The sequence below is a fragment of the Sesamum indicum genome, linkage group LG9 (assembly GCF_000512975.1).
Source record: "Sesamum indicum cultivar Zhongzhi No. 13 linkage group LG9, S_indicum_v1.0, whole genome shotgun sequence".
Taxonomy (NCBI): Eukaryota; Viridiplantae; Streptophyta; class Magnoliopsida; order Lamiales; family Pedaliaceae; genus Sesamum; species Sesamum indicum.
In genome coordinates this window covers 3,038,390-3,056,822 of record NC_026153.1, presented here as the reverse complement: position 1 = coordinate 3,056,822, position 18,433 = coordinate 3,038,390, and the positions used below count along the sequence as shown (strand labels likewise).

The window sequence follows — 18,433 nt, the reverse complement described above, 5'->3', positions numbered from 1 at the left end:
GTCTTGTTTGAGTCTTATTCGTGTTGGTGGGGTGGTGTATTGTAGGATATACGGCGATGTGTACACATATGTTTGTTTTTGTTTTGGATAGAGGAATATTTGTACTACAGATTTCACATCGTGTTTGTAAAATTATTTATTAATTTTAGTAGGTTTTGATATGATTACAAGTGTAATTATATGTAATGCATTGATAAGAGGAAATTTGTTAGGTAGCATAAATATTCAACTTGTGTAGTATTTATTTGTTAGTGCTTCAATCACCAATATTATCATTAATTACGCATTCAATACAATAAGTATTGGTGGAAATATTTTATAGTGAATATCACTATGCCCGACATGCTCAGTTAAACACCATGATTTGGGACCTCTTCCTACAATCTTATATACACCTTTTAATAAAAATTCAAGATACACAAATACATGAAAAACCAGTTATAATGTGGACCTCTTCCTAAATTTTATATACAATATTTTTAAAAATTAAAGTTACAAAATATAGACATAATTTAAATTAATATAAAAATCAAATTATATTCATCAAACAGATTTCTAAATAAATCTAAACATTTAAAACCATTGACGCCATCAACGAAATTTCTGAAGGAGTGAAGAGAAAAAGAATTGCACTCGAAAATGGTTTTCTCTAAAGAAGTGAAAAGAAAAATAATTGCAACCAAACATTCAAGTAGTCAAAAAATAAAAAAACAAACCCAATAATTTCCCAAAAATAACAATAATCTCCCAAGATTGTGATAAGAGATGAAATTGGATGTGTGTGTGTGTGTGTGAAAGAGAGGGGCTTACATAGAGTTGGAATGAGAGGAGAAGGACGATGAACATGAAGCAAACAGATTTCCCATCCCGGAAACATATTAATAGTCCACCGCAGCAAAGCCTCCATCTTCTCCACCGACTTCCCCACCGCCACATGGACTGTGCCCCCGCCTCCCCCCGCGCCCTCCGACACGCCAAACCCATGACGGAAAGCCGCCGGCGGCAAGGGAGAAAGGAAATCTTCACGGGGACGAGGACGGGTGAGGAGCGCCGCCATTAGGTGATACCCGGCAGCAGATGATGAATATTCCGAGGAAAAATGAGCTGCAGACAAGTGTTTCCCGATACCCTTTTCCTTGCTTGTTGGGAGAGGAAGACTTTTCGGCGGTGGGCTGAGGAAATTGGGAGACTGATTGAAGTAAGATTCATGGAAATGAGCTCAAGTGACTGGCTTCATTTTCTTGGGGGGGGTCTAAAGTAGTCTTGACTTTTGGTGGACTTTGTCAGTCACAAAGATAATTTGGTGTGAGGTGGTCGTAAGTGTTGACTTTCTTCGCTTTGATTTAAGGTAATTAATTAATGTTTTACCTCAAATTAGACTGCTCCATGTTTCGAAATTTTGAATCTATTCTATTTTCATGCTCTAAAAAAATAGGATCCAAGACAAAATAGCCCATAGGAGGCCAAAGTTTTTAATAGGATGTCTAGCTAGGCTTATAATAAACTTTTCAAAATATCTTATAAATATTTGAAAGTTTATAGAACTAAATATTTATTTGGCTAATTTTTTAAAAAAATTTATAAAATTTTAAAATAAAATATTTTGGATCTTATAAATTTAAAAAAAAAATAAGTTTTCTAACTTTTTTTTTATAAAATCTTATAATCTATATAAAATTAATGTCATAAGATAAAAATATTTTTATTCATACACTTACACACACTCTCTCTCTCTCACACACACACACTCCACTCACACTTTTTTTATTATCATTATTTAGTAATAATTTATTATAGTTAAATAAAATAAAAATTTGTATTGATATTATATTTACTAAAAAAATATAAGTCCAAGACATTATATATTATGTTGACTAGAATTAATCATTGCATTAATAAAAAAAATAGCAATTATATATTTATATTAATATTCGAGAACATATATATTATTTTTATTCAAGAATTTAGGTAATAATTCATCATTTTTTTCGTTATTGTAAAAAGATTATTTATTAAATTGTTATTTCTAAAACATTTTATAAAATTTAGGAACTTATATAATATTTTAAAAAAACTTAGGACAAGGCAGTAATGATAGTATTTTTTACTTGAACCGGTGGTCAACACAATTGAAATAAAATGGAACAACATAAGAACAAAATACTAGTATGAACGCACATTTACCCTCACTCAACACATTGATAAAAATTTGAACCCCACAACCTTTGACCTTAACAAATAGATCACCACGCTCCAAAATTATTGTTTGCAAATCTTCCCATCCGTTTCTTATAAAGAACCATAAGGAAAACACTAAGGCTGTATTTGCATTCTACATCACTTGGAAGGTTTGAAGTACTACAGAATATCAGGAAAGGAATGATTCTTTATTTCAAGATTGAAATGAATTTCTCAATAACTAAACACTGAAAGCGCCACTCTTTCTTCAAGTGGAACTATATTACTACTACAGTCCACAAGTTGACCTGTTAACACTCAAATTTCACAAACCCAAACCTGCAAATATCAGTTGCTTATTCTCCAAATCTACAGAAAAAAGTGTAGAAATGCTTGATTTTTTCTCCAAGAAGCTCTTGATTGCCGGTAGGACCTCAGACTCCGAATGATTCATTGCCAGTTGAAATTCTCAATACAAAAATCCATGCTACATATCAAGGCTCAATGGCTTATCAAGCCATTCATTCTCAGCCAGAATCCTCCCCGAGATGGAGCCACGGCCCATTTTCCGAAACGAGCCCACTGCTGATAAACCTTTAAAGCTGCTACTTCCTTCACTTGAGTTCCGGGACCTCCAAGATTTTCGAGGCTTTGTGGAGTTGATATCACGATCTCTGTCGTTTTCAGTTTTATGCTTAGCAACAACTAATTTAACAATGTCACTCCTGCAAAATGGGCAAATTGGAATAGAACGGGAAGCAGTTGTTGGGTTGGGCTTGTTATGGCAGCACAAGGCAAGCGTGCATTGTGCGCACATCCGGTGGCCGCATTCTTGAACTTCAATCGTGCATATTTGATCAAAACATATGCAGCAAAGATCTGTCTCACTTGCCTGCATAAAATGGTCTTAGTAAAATGCTGTCATGCCTTCAGCACAGAATTGATAGCAGCCAAGATTGACATTGTTGAGAGAGTATTGTAAATTACCTCAGATACATTGTCATCAGTCTCAGAGTCGGGACCTAATGGAGACGACAATGAGCAAACTGTTCCCTTTAAGATGGCCTTTTCTCTCTCCATATTAGCCTCCATTAGCGCACGTTCTAAGAGAGCTTTTGCATCATGATTAAGTTCACTTATGAACTTCAAAGGTGAAGGCCAGACAAGAGGCTCTGCAGATGAAGGATTCAGCAAAGCTGCACATGCTCCATGGTGATACTTTAAAGCTACTGTATATGGTATTCTCCTAAATTATATCAGCAGTATTAGACCTCGATAAATACAGTTTCTGATAATTTGACTATTCCATGAAATTTTCTCAGTAAAAGTGAGTTTGTGGAGCATTGAGCAAAAACCCCATGTCTCTGTATATGACTGACTCATTAACTGTTAGAAGAACAAGAAAATACCCTGATGCATCTCTTTGAAGTCGATCTGCACCCCACGCAAGCAACTCTCTTATGCAATCAAGAGAGCCACTTCTTGCAGCCAAATGAAGGGGAGTACTGCCAGGAAAGCTGTAGAATATATAAATAGTTTATCAGAAAACCAATTTGCGTGCAACAAGTGCAAGACGAAGGACTTGCAATCAGGAAAATTACCCATATCCACCAGTTGAAGCACAAACAAGAGCTCCACTGTCCAACAACATATGAACACATTCAGGGTGTCTTCGACGGGCAGCCAAGTGCAATGGTGTTGCTCCTTTACTATCTCTAACGTTCACGAAACGAGAATATCCCCTGTAAATTTCATTTGCATAACATCAGCCGGGAGAATAAGAGGCTTCATTTGGATGGATGGATTTAGATTTAAACGAAGGATTCAAGAATTTCAAGTGACTCCATATTAAATGGATTTGAAATCCATCACAGTGTTACTAAAAATAGTTCAAAATTTGAATGAAGGATTTCAAATAATTTGAAACATAAAATTATCCAATCAAGCGTAGTGGATTTATTATTATGGATATCATTCGAGAAGAAGAGCCTACCAAGAAGCTGCGACCTGGGAGCTGCGGGCTGCAGAGAGAATGACTTGAAGGCAATCAGAATGACCATAGTAAGCAGCATAGTGCAAGCAGGTTCTTCCATTAAGCGAATCAAACATTAAAATCTGACCCCAGAACTCAAGGTTAGCCTTGGTCATAAATTCTAACATTCAGTTCATAATTAAATTCCCAAACTATCAGATCATTGCCAAATACCAGAATCAAAATCCCATGTTCTTATAAACAGGAAGATGGTTATGAATCAACAGGTGGAGAAGAAGGCATTCATTACACATACGTTTGCACCAGCTTCAATTAGTTTTCTCACACAAGAGATCTTGCCATGCATTGCAGCCAACATCAACGGAGTCTATACACATCACAATCACCAATGATCAGAAGATCATCAACAAAGGAGTAATCAAGATAAAATCTTTTCAGAAAGTTAGACCAAATTTCCAAAATTTCCACACAGAAAATGAGATAAAGAGACCTGCTTATGTCGATTTAACAAATCCGGACTGAGAGATCGGTCCAGAAGTAAGGAAAGAACCTGAAACCCACAAGAAAGAGAACCCATATACAAATTAAAGAACCATAGAAAAAAATATTTCCAAATAAAACCAAGAAACCCACCTCGATCCGGCCATTGGCAGCAGCAATATGCAAAGCTGAGTTGCGATCATACACTGTAGAACGATGAATAAGAGTTGAATCTCTTTGTAAAACTGCCTCTACGGTCTCCAGATCCCCCAACTGAACTGCACTAAACAGTCCCTGCTCTTCGCTACTTCGGCAACTTAGCCCCTGACCCATTATTCTCCTTTTCAAGAAACTGTACTATACATATAAAAATACGATATTATGTATTGTGTATAGGTGGGTGGCGCGGCTGCCCGTTGAAACATGCACCACCGTGAAAGAGGAGGTAGTGGGTGGCGGCCAACGGAGAAAGTGCTCTACATAGTTTTATGTATGTACATTTATGGTGAATGGGTGTTTGGATATGTAGCTACCCGGGAGGCGAAAGGGTGATGAGGGAGCGGATGGTGACGGTCCGCGTGGGAAGAGGGCGCGACAACGGGCAGCAGTCAGATATTTTGCGGGCAGTTAGATCCCTTGAATTGTTTAAGAAATTGACTGTTCAAACAAATTTGTCATTAGTCAAAGAATTATCCGAAGAAAAAAGGAAGTATGAGTCAATGGTTTGCAGTGAGTGATTGGCGTCTTCCTCTTTGTCCCAATTTCAGGTTTCAAGCTTGTTAAAGTGTGTCGTCATTATCAAAATATTGATCTGATAACCATTCAAGTTCAAGTCCCACCTACTACCCTCTCAATTAATCACGCGTTAATTATAATAAATTTAGAGTACAATTCATGTAAAATAATTAATTATATTAACAAATATATTATAATTATTATATAATTTATTAAATTTAATTGAATTTGACTTCGACACGAGGTTTTCCTTCTTTCATCATAAAATGTTTGTGTCTAATTCCTTTTTTTTTTTTAAAGAATCCCTTAATAAAATTTGAATTCTAACTGATTTTGTTTACTACAAATTCAAGAAAAATAAATATTTTAATAAAACTATGTATAGTTAAAATATTAATATTAAATGAATATCTTCTCTAATAATTTAAATTTTTAAAAGAAGGAGGCATGTTGAAATATTAATGATGAATGATTCTTTTGTTAAATAATTTAAACTTTTAAATGGTGCGACTATTTAACACATACTTTGATTAGTCATGTTTTGTTCTTTCTAGACTCAAAACAGTTTACGAGTTCACAAAATAAACTAAATAAGCACCTGTTATACCAACTGGTTGAAGGATTTCAAGAATTAATTATGTAACACTTGATTATAAGTAATTAATTGAATTGGTATTGATGACAAGTGAGTTGACTTGGATTTTTCTAATACAAGAAACGAAAATTTTATTCCATCAACACGAAAACTCATAACATTCTGATATATAATATGCGAAAGCCAACTTTTCTTGTTCAAAACGACAAATTGTTGGAGGTGATTGGTCAGTTAACTAGGGGTGTAATTCATTCCGTTAATCCAATTAAATCGAATCGAATCAAAAGTTGAATTAATTAAAATTTCAGTATATTAGTCGAGTTACAATCTTTGGTTCGCGATTCGATTCAAGTTTTGTATCGAGTTAATTAAAAATTGTATATATAATACAAACTCATATTTAATTGAATGTGAACGTAAAGGATCCACACAAACTCTTTAACAGAGGTAAAGAATATGATACCAATATTGCAAGATGCTCTAAGTTATGGTACCAAAAGTACAATTTTCTCATCTTTTGCCCTTTCCCATTGTATGACGTAACGGCTACGTGCAACGTAGTTGACTTTGTCTTTAAAAATCTATCAACAGTACCAAAAATGCAAACAAAATCTATGTTTTGATACCTTTTTAAACTATTTCCAAATATATGATATCAAAAACATAATTTTCTCCATATAATCATAACTGGATAAATCAACACTAAAATGATAATAAATTTCCAATTTTGTTCCATTCTGTTGAGTCGGAAGCGACAAAACCTCCGTGCCGGACTCTTGGCAGAGAAAATACAAGTAATTAAACAAATCACACCAAGTAAACACCGTCTTACGTGATACTAAGAAATAAATATTATTTTGCACCTTTGATAGAACACAGGGTGCTAATTTGATGCAATTTTACCATTAGACCAGTCAAGAATGAAATCCTAAACAACAATTTTAAAAATGTGAAACTGGGTTTTTCTCACTACTACCTTTGAAAACCCAAAAGTATGAACCTCCAAGATCCCAATCAAGGACTGGTTGTAAGTCTGAAGTAGTCAAAATTAATACCATAAATTTATCAAACATTCATACCATAATCTCACTAAATAAAATAAAAGATAATTGCTCAATTTTGCAGTTAACTACGAATGTACATCTATTCAATGACAAAACTTTATCAATACACTCCATAGTGTAAATTTCAACAATACTTTCTTAGGGTGTACTTATAATTTTGTAAAGATTGTGAAGTATTTGTGTAATTAAATCAAAATATATACCAGAATCTAATAACATAAGGATGATCAATAATTCTGAAAGAAAAAGGAAGCATTTATTTCATGTATATGAACAGATCAACACACTGAAACAAGTAATCAACATAAATAAATGTATGTGTGTGTGATGATGATGATGATGAGTACGAAGAACAAATCAATGTTTGTGTGTGGTCTTCTGGTACTTGTCTTTGATCCATCTGAACCCTATAGAGGTCCCTTCTTTAACCTTCTTAACGCCTGTGGACGCCACCGCTTTCGTTTTGCCCAGCCCTTCTCCCACCTTCTTTCCATACTTGGCCGCCGCCCCACTGCCGCCGCTCTTCTTTTTCTCCGGCAGAGGATCTGAACTGGTGTCCCATTGATCAGCCCACGAGCCACCCTCCATTCTATAGACCTGATCACGTTGTTCTTCTGATAAACTCTATTCCTTTGGAGAGAGAGAGAGAGAGATTTATGAACGAGATGAGATGAAAAGATTGATAAGGATCTTAATTATCTAGAGCCAATAATCTATAAAATTTGCAAAGTTGAGATTTCGTGGAGATTTTCAACTATATAGGGAAGAAGGATATGGTCCAACGTCAAGAATTGTAGGGGGAATGCCTATCTCTACACGTCTGGAAAATTCATGTACTAATATTTCAGATTCGTCTTGTGGATATTGCACTCCATATATTAAGTATATTTTAATAATTATGTAATTTAATTGAAATAAAATTTTAGATTTATTGAACGTTGATTGGAATTATTATATTATTATATTTATCCAAAATCATTTAGAAAAAATGATTAAATAATAACTGGTTAAATAATAAAATAAAAACCATTTTTTTTTTTCTTTATAACCATATTGGAAAGCGATCTTATGACCGACCAATAGCACTGCAAAATTAAATATGAGCTTCTCAGTTTGGATTTATTATTATTTTTTTCCTTGGAGTGAAGGTAATCAACTATTATTCTTTTTTATTTTTAATAACTCAATTATAATAATTAATATTAAATATCTATATCTAACAACTATCAATAATTATAAAAAATTATATATTAATTTTAAATATCAGATAACTATTTCTAATTAGTAGCTATTATTAAAGTAGAATAACGTTTTATTATTGATAAGGTTCTAACCATGACTTTGGAGTAATGGGACTTCAACTTCACCAACAAAAGTAGGTTTTATTGATAGTTTGGAATTAGTATACATCGATATTATTTTAAATTATGTTTAATTACACAAATACTTAATTTTTCTTTATTAACTTATAAGTACGTTATATGTACTTGTAATTTACTTAGAGATTTATTTATAATTACAACTACAACAATATTTGTAATTTAACAAAGAAAGGAGGATATTTGCATAATTATAAATGTCGAAGGTTATAATCAATGTATAATATATATATACATATATATATATCCTAATTAATATATTATATATACAATCGATCAATTAATTTGTTTAGTATTTGTTTCAAAAAAAATTATGATATTCAGGGAATATGTTTCAACTTAATTACTTTTTATTTCAAAATTTAATAATTAATAAACGTGAATAAGTTTTATTCAATTCTGAAGCGGTAATTACATACATAATTGCATCAGTATATCGATAATTTGAATAATACACTAATTCAACTTATACATCAATTAATTTAAAATAATAAATAAAATTACAATTATTCATACGAAGGGGGACAACTCACACAAGTGCCACACATATTTATGGTGAAATTCAGACTCATAATTCCAAACTTATTCATGCAATTTGAGCCTTGACTTCTAGGGTATTAGTATTGGAAAAATTGCAAGAAACCCCATGTGAAAAATGGGGAAATTACTTTCTTGTGAAAAAAAAAATAGCAATTAACTCTTCATATTTTTTAAAATATAGCAACTTACTTCTTTATGTATTTTAAAATAAGATAATTTATCTTATTTCATTTTAAAAAATATAAAAAGAATATATTACTATTTTTTTTATAAAAATATAATTTATTTATTTATAATATTATATTGAGATAAATTGCATTAAATTCCACGAGTAATATTATAAACTGGCGTGTATTATCATCCAAATCAGACGTAGTTTGAGCAGAAATAAAAGATGGTAAATCCAGCCGCCCTAGCATCTCTAAGTCTCCACGTGTCCAACGGCCAATCACAGAAATATATATAGCGAGAGGGTTCGTTTGTTTCTGTTATTTGATTTCTCTTTCTTTTTATTTTTCTTTTTTTCTACATTACTTAATTATGGACCAATCACAATCCAAATCCATGTTGTATTTAACTACTTAGATAATAAATATAAAAAGTAGTACTTATAGGTTAATAATCGATTCACACCCGGCCAATGTCTACTCTTAGTACATTAATTATTATCATTATAAAGAAAAATTGACGATAGATAATCCCTATGACACTAATAAATGTGCAATTTACCCTCCACTCCTATGAAGGGAGGTAAATTACATCATTTTTTTAAATAATAAAGAAATAAATTGTACTTTATTTTTTTTCGTGTGATCCTTTTTTATATTTTTTCATTATTACATCGGATTTACCAACATCTGTCATCCGCCCGTGAGGGTTGTAAGTTACAAAAGTTTATGTGGAAAGATTGGAAACAAACAACTCCAGAAACAGATGGTCCCTATTCTTATTGCTTCCGTAACACAACGACACTGATGAACATGAAGACGTTTTCAAGTTTGGGACAATTAAACTCTTTTTCCCTATGTTTTGATTTAATTGCATATCAATATCTTGTAATTTAAAATTTTATATTTAATATCGCTAAATTTGCATTCTTATAATAAAAAATTTATCCATAAGTCATAATTCACTGAATTTATTGATATTAACAAATAAATTGAACGATAAATAATATTTATACTTAATTGACTTATTTTTGATTTGTTGCAGTTCAAACAAATTTCTTTTTTTTACTAAACTACTCGTATAATGATGAAAATATACATCTTCATATGCATTAACATGTGAAAACGTATAAGAGTAATTTGGTTATAAAAAAATTTATTTAAACAGTAACAAATCAGGGGGTAAATCCCTTTTTTTGTATGTGTACTTTAACTAATGGATGGACTTATTTGTTAGATAAAACAAATCTCAATGTACTAAATTAATTTTTTAAATTCCAAAAAAGTTACGTATAATTACACCAAATTTCAAAGAAGAGTTGCAATTATCCCTTTAAATTATTATGAAGAATACAGCGACAAATCCAAATAAATTAAATCCCATATGGCCAAATCAAAATGAATTATTATGAAGAATACAGCGACAAATCCAAATAAATTAAATCCCATATGGCCAAATCAAAATGATATTTGTTGCCACACTACACCAAGTTGGCTTTGAGTTGAGAGAAAATAACACAGTTTCTTGGATTTTTAGAAAAATGTTAGAAGATTTTTCAGTTCATTTTCTTTGTCTTTTCCCCCATTTATGACTGCTATTCCCCTTGTTTCGGTTTTATTTGTCAGCCCATTTACTGAGTGGTCCATTTTTGTTTTGGTATGGATACACGCAAAATTGAGTGATAATATTAAGAGCCCGTTTGGCTGAATTTTTTTAAATTTATAAGTTGCTGTATTTTATTAGATATTTTTAGAAACTTATAAAATATTGAATTTTATTTTAAATATAAGCTCTTAAAATATTCGAATAATTAGTTGGGCTTGATGGGCCTTAATGTGGATAATTCCAGATGGACCTTTTTGGTGGGGCTTAAGGGCCTAATGGGCTTTTGAATAGGTGGCTTTAGGTGTGCTTGGAGCTGCTGGACCCAATAAGATGAACAGGCCTCCAACGATTGGTTAAAAAACTATTACCAATGCTCAACGTGTGAAATTACTTTTACCTTTTAGTGATTAACTTGAGATGAAAAATATTAGTTATTTAACACTAATGAATTAATGAAAGTAATTGTAATACTTCATTTAATGAAAGATAGAATACATTTTTTTAGTATATTGGTGAGGTTACACTGATCAAGTTAGACAATATCTTGATAAATTTTGGAGATAGAAATATTCGATTGCAGTTAGATTCTCTTAATTGGGATAGCCACAACAAGTTTATTTCAATTTAATATTTTAATCAGAAAAGAAAAGCGAGATAATAATGAATCCCAAATATAAATGAGGAGATGACAACATATAATATCAAAGGAGGTTGCTCAGCACAAAAACATTACCATCCTAAATGCTAGTTAACTGTTTTGTACGCGTACACACACAAACGTATGTTAATCAGTTATGCAGTCGTCGAGCCAAGATGAACCTAAATCGAAAATCAAAATAAAATATAAATTTGAGCAATAATGGCATTAGTGTTCACATTTTTCTGACAAAGCATGGACAAAACATTCATAATAAGTGGCACACTTGTTAGATAAATTACTTAGTTGTCATGCATAAGCATTAATTGAAAAGTTTGCACCGCAGTACTTTTAAGGATTTAGGATTTGAACAAATTTATCACATTATTTATGTCAATTTGCATCAATACCCAATGAAAATGACTTAAATGCATACTATATTCGATGTTTTGTACATTAAATGCATAAATAATTATTACATACCTGTCGTTTAAAAAAAGTAAGTATATAACAACTATCTGAGAGTTATTTCCATATACTTCACCTAAGATTTTGTGCTTTGACAAGAACGGAGAACCTCCTCCTGAAAGACCAAAATACAAGGGTAAAATTGTATTTTTTTTCTTAATACAAAATTAAGAAAATGAATAAAATAAATTAATGTGGCATCCAACATTGGTATATCATCGTTGATTGAATTATTATGAATATTTTTCACTATGTATATGAATATATTATTCGATTATTAATTTTCTTTTGATTTGACGATTTAATATTTTTTATCATTTGATAATTCAATTATTAATAAGATTGAGTTTGACTAAATTAAAATTAATTATATGGTAAATACAATATATTATAAAAAATGATATTTCATGTAACAGATATATTATACTAATACTAAGATTGATTTGGTTGAACGAAGATAAAGAATGGTTGGTAGAGGAGAAAAGCACAAAACTTCACGGAGATGATTGCAAATAACCCAATCATCTAATTACTCAGATGTAATAATCACCAAATACAAAACCGCCCACAGACAGACAGAGGGCTGAAATGATTCCTGTGCTCTCTAAGAATCGTTGGTAGATGCCTGGGCTACAAGAATCAAAATACAGATCTAATAATAATAATAATAATAATATGATCTCTGATTCCAATGAACATATACAGAAAAACTGAACAACAAAAGAATAGGAAACAACCTAGACAGACCACACACACATTCAAGGAAAGATCTACTGCACACAGGATGATGTCTTGTCAACAACTGCTTTCAATGTTGCCTTGCTTTGCTTACTGAATTTAACAAACGAAACATATTCTTCTTCTTCTTCTTCTTGAGAATCCATTCTTGAATTCTGTTGAGTATCTCTGGCAGTGGCAGCAGAATCTTGAACTGACCCTTCAATCTTGACGCCCCTTTTCCTCTCAGCTTCCTCCATTACCAACCTCCTGATTAGCTTATCCTCAGCAGCCTTCAAGAACTTGAACTTGGGAGGTGGCGAAGATCTCAGCCTGTTGATTTCTGCCTCTGTCAGGGACTCGAACAGGGGGTTCAGTCCATGATTACTGTAACAATAAGAATCCAAAGGGTTTGAAGCCTTAACAGTTGGTGAAGACAAAGGGGTGAGAAAAGGAGTGCCGTCGACAGGGAAAACAAGGTCACTCAAACTCTTTGTTCTTGACCCTTTTCTTGATTTCCCATCTTCAGACTCCAAATCCTCCTTGTTCTCCTCTTTAATTGTAAAGAGAAATCTTGGAGGCCCACAAAGATTGTGCATTCTCATCAACTCCGTCTCCACCCCTTGCTCGCCGTACCCCTTGAGCTCCAAATCTTTGGTTGAGCCCATCTCCAAATCCTCTTGTTCTTGAGGGTTTCTCACTGAGTTGGTGAGTTCTTGAGTGCTGCCTGCACTGTTGAAAGAAGTGCTGCTGGGCCTTTTCCAGCAAAAGAGAAAAGAGAAGTCCTCAATTTCTCTGGTGCTGCTTGTATAGCCCACTCTCTTCTTCCACCACAGGAAATAGTAGAGCTCCCCCACTAGCCCCATCAAGATGCAACCAAAAACAAAACTCAAACCAATACCCAAACCACTGAAAGATCCCATTTTTTTTTTCTTTTGCTTTCAGAAAAAGTGTCCCTCACATTTGTGAATGCACTGCACACAAAAGCGCATTAGACAGAAAGGAAAAAACTTTTCAAGAAATACTTCCCTGGAAAAAAACTAAGAAATAGATAGCTACAAGGCCCATCAACAGGGCTTTTCTTGAAATACTGCTATGATTTTCTCCAAGCAGCTTTTTACTTTTTCTCTCCCAAGTTCACATACTGATACTCCACAAAGCGAATACGATTCCGTATGGTAAAAAAGCTTTCTTTAAGGAGCTTAAACAAGGTATATTGCCTGAAATACACGCAGCAGTGGTTTGAGAGAATCTCTTTTCCTGTGGAGAAGTAAAAGAAAAAGGAAAATCTTGGGAAAGCAATTGCCTAATACTAAAAGCAAAGAAGAAATGTGGAGAGAGAGAAAGAAAGCTGGGGGGCTATTTTTGATTTAATAGGAAAAAGTCTGAAATCATTCCTAATATGAAAGACATTTATGGGATTTGGGCAAAATTTACAGAAAGCTGGGCTGGGTGACAGAATTGAGGGTAGTGTGTGTGTGTGTGTAGAATGGCTGGAGGGGTCACATCATCACTGGATATCCCACATGGGTTGGCAAAAGCATGCATTAGGCCAAAAATGCAGAACACAGAAGAAAAGGCTTATTTCAAAATCTTAAGTGGTATATAAAGCGTGTCCAAATCTTGAGGCTTTGTTTTCTTCTCTTCTTCAAAAATTTTGAACTACTTTTGAAATTGGGTGTGGGAATTGGGAAAAAAGAGTGGACTAGAGCTAACGGGTTATGTTTAATTTTAAAATTTGAAATGGGATGAAGATGGATAAAAGTTAGAGTAAAATGTATTTGATTTTGAAGTTTAAGAGGAAAATAAGATTTATTTATCCTTTAATATTTTATAATTACACTGACGCTATTTGTAATTGTCACATTTTCTTACATTGTCCCTTGTCAAGTATTTACGGCCCCAAAGTGCTAATATCATTGAAAATTGCAGTGAATATTCAATTTGTCCTTATCGATAAGATCTTCACTGTTTCATATTTTTTATCGATAATAATACCCTTATAGTGATCATCAAGGTGCTCAATGGATCGAGATGATTCAAGATTAATTGAGGAAAGTCCGATAAAAAATCGATTTAATGATTGGTCCTGGAATGGTCTGGGTTTTAAATAAGTTTCAACTATGTCCATTTATAAACCCTGAATTGGCCCATATCCAAAGTTGGCTCGATTGGGCCTATTTTATTTATTTATTGGTTTTATGAAATTGTGATTTTATTTTGAATAATTACTTAATTTTATAATTATCTTATAAACAACATAAATAATAAATTATATAAAAAAAACTTATAACTAGAAAAAGTAGTTAAAACTGCATAATGAACTTAAATAATATTGATATTGATCAGAAGGCCTAACCTAGGATCACGAGGTCGGGGGCCATTGGTCTGAGCCAGTCCCAGATATTGATACTTGGGATCGGTCCAAAATCAACACTGTCCCAATGGAGCTCAGGTCAGGTCTACTTATTTTTTGACTCGGGCCAACTCGATCTTATGCAAGACTGACTGAACCCAATTGATTGTGCATCAACAAGTGGTTATTGTAACTAATATTTTTTTAACAAAATATTTGTAATTGATAATTTGACAAGATGGGTCTATCAAATATACGTATAAAATACTTTATACTTTTTATCACCCTTCAACCATATAAAGTTTTGATAAATCCATTTCAGCAAAATTTTGAAGCCAACACCCGGAGCCCTATAGGCAGTACTTGAAGATGCACCAGCCTGCGGAACTAATCATGCACTGCAACGGATCTACCCACGTAACAATCTCCGGCCTGCCTCCCTCACAAAGGTCAAGAAGCCTACCTAACCCCCGAGGAAGTTGAGTAGAGGACTGAGCCATCAGGGCTTGGACAATCCTCCGTTTAAGGGAGAGGAAGTTGATACACTCTTCATCATCTTTTAGGAAAATTATAACAATTTCTCCTATTTTTAGGTATAATTATAAATACTCTCTTATTATTTGAAAAATTATAAATAATTCCCTAATGTTTAATAAAATTCTATAATACTTGAATAGGGTATTACTGCATTCTTTTTCTTTATTTTTAAAAAATTAAATATTTGTGTAAAAAAATCGAACTTGGTGGATGAAAAAGTTATAAAAAAAATTATCTATTTAGAGGATAAAAATAAAATAAAATTATAATTTTTAATCCACAAGAACATTTAGAACACTAAAATTGATAATTAACATATTACTACCTTCATATATTGTATATTGTAGTAATTGTCGATATATTATGTAAAATAATATATTAATCGGAACAAAATTAAGTTTAGTTCTTTGTATTCTTTTTCCAACAAAATACTTTAGATTAGCATTTTGAAATGCAACAAAACCAACTTTAAATAAGTGAAAACAACTCCCTCGTAAAAAAAAAAAAAAAGAAAAAGGTGAAAACACCAAAAGAAATAGGACTTTTTGTCCGATTAATTACCATGGTCAAAAGTAAAAAATTATGACAAAAGCTAATTAACATCGGTTATGCAATGTCTATTAGTTGTTGTTTTTATAGGCGTGACAAAAAAGAAATATATAATCGTTGAACCATGGCTAATATTCTTGTCCATAGACCATGATAAATTTTAATTGATCATGGTTAAATTAATTTTTCACATTGATTTTATTTGAATATAATTGACATCATTTATTTATCGTAATTTTTTAATCGTAGTGATGTATAGTGTAAAAAATAATTCATTTTCTTATAGTGAATAATCGCTTCACTTTGCAGATAAAAAATGATAAATTTGGAAAACTCGCTTTAAACAAAAAATGGAAACAAGAAAGAGTTAACCATAGGAATAGCTGATTAGTACTATTTCTTTTTCTCAATTTCTAACCATAAATATTAGAATTTTTAAATCATTTCACTTAATTTAACGATTTAATTGTAAATAATTGATGAGTTGCGTAAATTAAAAAACTAAATTATTCTGTTTGCAAGTTGTTTATATAATATTTTTTAAAAAAAAAAAATTATGTTGCATCCCAATGATGAACACTGCAAAATGTAGTGCTTGTGGCTGAACTCAATTAATGTCTCCCAAAAGGTGGGGGAATTTTGCATCTTAAAATTATCTCAACTAATAATTATGTCGTTTGGTCCCAATGGCAGAAAGTCAAAGAGGAAGAGGGAACTAATTAACTTTTTTTTTCTTTTTTAAATTTTTGTAAAAAACAGGGAAGTACAGTTTCTTTTCCCCCCTATAAATGATTTAATATGACCCAAAAATAAATAAATATCCAACATTTTCAGTATTTGATCAATTGGACTTCTTATTATAATTTCTATTGCATTTTTTCTTCTGTTTATTTAAGTGTATAAAAATTTTAAATTAAATTATTGGCGTTATCTTTATACACATAATTTGTATATATAAAATAAAATAAAAAGTACAGTGGAAAATCCAATCAGTGTATTTGATATAATAATGAAAATGAAATTGGGAAGCAGTGATGAAGTTTGAGAATGAAACAGGTAGCCTCATCAACTGAATCTAGAAACACAACAGAAAATTGTAAAATCAGTAGTCAGCTTTAATTAACAAGAAATCAACTGAAACACGCATTTGAAACATTCGAAAATATTCTCAGCAAAATTTGACACTCTCACCAGACATTAAACAGCCTCAATGATGAAAATTTTCACTCAAGTATTCTTAGGAATTTTTGGGGATCAGCAAACATAAAAATTTTCACAACAGAGAATAGTTAGAAGGCAATAAGAATACTTAAATTTTTTTCGGCAGCAGAGAAAACACCAAATCTGAAAACTAAAACCAAAAGGCAGAAATTTTCAACTAATAAAAGCAGCAAGCATCACTTCGTTCGTGAAAAACTTACTCTGGTGTGGTGCGTGTTCGGAGCTGCAAATCTGTCGTCCTCGCCATGGTTTAGACTTCAGTTCGTATTCTCCAACTTTTGAATCTTGATAAACGATGCTAATAAGCTTAACGCCACAAAAATAAGCCCCGACATCGGAATTGAACAAAGGATACGGAAGGGCTGCGGGTGCTACAAGACATTAGGCTCTGCACCAAATTAATCATACCTTTCTCGGCCTTTTGGCTAATTTTCTTATGGGGAGTGCCCATCAGGGCAGCTTGCTGCTGGGACTCTCGAGTGTTGCTTTGGCTTCGCACTATTGGCCTGTCGCATTCCACCAAATCCAGTCTACTTCTTAATACCTTCACAAGAATTTATTTTATTCTGTGCAAAATGGTGCAGGGATGTCATAAAGAAATCAGGACTATGATCAATGACAATTTATTGAAATAAAACATATACTTAATAAGAAAGTCAAACTCCACATGCATCCCGCATTGTCTTAGTAGTTGGGGAGAAATTAGCCAAAGTAATCACAACTTGAAACATACATTCTTTGATTGGGTCAACCGGTGATCAACAAGGCCTATGACCTAGGTTCATGACCTCCATTGCACTTGGGGAGGGGTACTTATTTAAGATCAAATGATGAACTATGTCATAATCTATGGTAGTAAGAACTTGCGTGTTCGCGTAGCCCCCACCCCAAGCCTTAGTATAAAAAATGTATTATTTTCATTATTTGTTTCCATCCATTTATTTTTGTTCCTTTTTCGTGGTTCTATGGGATAAGGTTTAGAGATTGAAATTTAGAATAATGAAATTTTATATCTTCATAATTCTAAAATTTGTTAATGTATCACTTTATCAATCGATATCACAACCAATTGAGATTATTAATTTTTATCCAAGAATCGTATAGATCAGTAGACATTCACCGGTACTTGCATTTGATAGTCATAGGATGAAATCTTTCACAATCTTAATAGGAGTCGATGGATAATTATAAAGTGAGATAGATAAAAACGT

At 32.4% G+C, this 18,433-nt stretch overlaps 4 protein-coding genes across 4 annotated transcripts in view; all 4 read right to left on the bottom strand.

The window, feature by feature from the left end:
- The window catches only part of LOC105170402 (U-box domain-containing protein 33), a 6,614-nt gene extending 5,362 nt beyond the window's left edge, over positions 1-1,252 (bottom strand). Inside the window, exon 1 of the mRNA XM_011091154.2 lies at positions 811-1,252. Within this exon, the coding sequence (XP_011089456.1) occupies positions 811-1,057 (247 nt within the window). The 5' untranslated portion in view covers positions 1,058-1,252. The remainder of the gene's footprint in view (positions 1-810) is intronic.
- On the bottom strand, positions 2,307-5,360 carry LOC105170401 (putative E3 ubiquitin-protein ligase XBAT31). The gene is made up of 8 exons (XM_011091152.2): positions 4,805-5,360; positions 4,662-4,721; positions 4,467-4,538; positions 4,172-4,293; positions 3,780-3,920; positions 3,588-3,695; positions 3,166-3,424; positions 2,307-3,070 (listed from the first exon to the last, which is right to left on the bottom strand). The coding sequence occupies exons 1-8, from the start codon at positions 4,982-4,984 to the stop codon at positions 2,666-2,668; spliced, it is 1,347 nt and encodes a 448-aa protein (XP_011089454.1). The 5' UTR covers positions 4,985-5,360; the 3' UTR covers positions 2,307-2,665.
- Positions 7,251-7,848, bottom strand: LOC105170400. The gene has a single exon (XM_011091151.2). The coding sequence runs from the start codon at positions 7,631-7,633 to the stop codon at positions 7,403-7,405; it is 231 nt and encodes a 76-aa protein (XP_011089453.1). The 5' UTR covers positions 7,634-7,848; the 3' UTR covers positions 7,251-7,402.
- Positions 12,336-14,139, bottom strand: LOC105170399. The gene has a single exon (XM_011091150.2). It carries the CDS (start codon positions 13,480-13,482, stop codon positions 12,613-12,615), a length of 870 nt encoding a protein of 289 aa, XP_011089452.1. The 5' UTR covers positions 13,483-14,139; the 3' UTR covers positions 12,336-12,612.

What these genes read in the sequence shown, in the direction of transcription:
- LOC105170401 (XM_011091152.2), bottom strand. Translation starts at nt 4,984, where the DNA reads ATGGGTCAGGGGCTAAGTTGCCGAAGTAGCGAAGAGCAGGGACTGTTT. An exon ending in CTGCCAATGGCCGGATCGAG is followed by an intron (nt 4,722 to 4,804) that starts GTGGGTTTCTTG and finishes TGTGGGTTTCAG; the next exon opens with GTTCTTTCCTTACTTCTGGA. An exon ending in TGTTAAATCGACATAAGCAG is followed by an intron (nt 4,539 to 4,661) that starts GTCTCTTTATCT and finishes TGATGTGTATAG; the next exon opens with ACTCCGTTGATGTTGGCTGC.
- LOC105170400 (XM_011091151.2), bottom strand. Translation starts at nt 7,633, where the DNA reads ATGGAGGGTGGCTCGTGGGCTGATCAATGGGACACCAGTTCAGATCCT.
- LOC105170399 (XM_011091150.2), bottom strand. Translation starts at nt 13,482, where the DNA reads ATGGGATCTTTCAGTGGTTTGGGTATTGGTTTGAGTTTTGTTTTTGGT.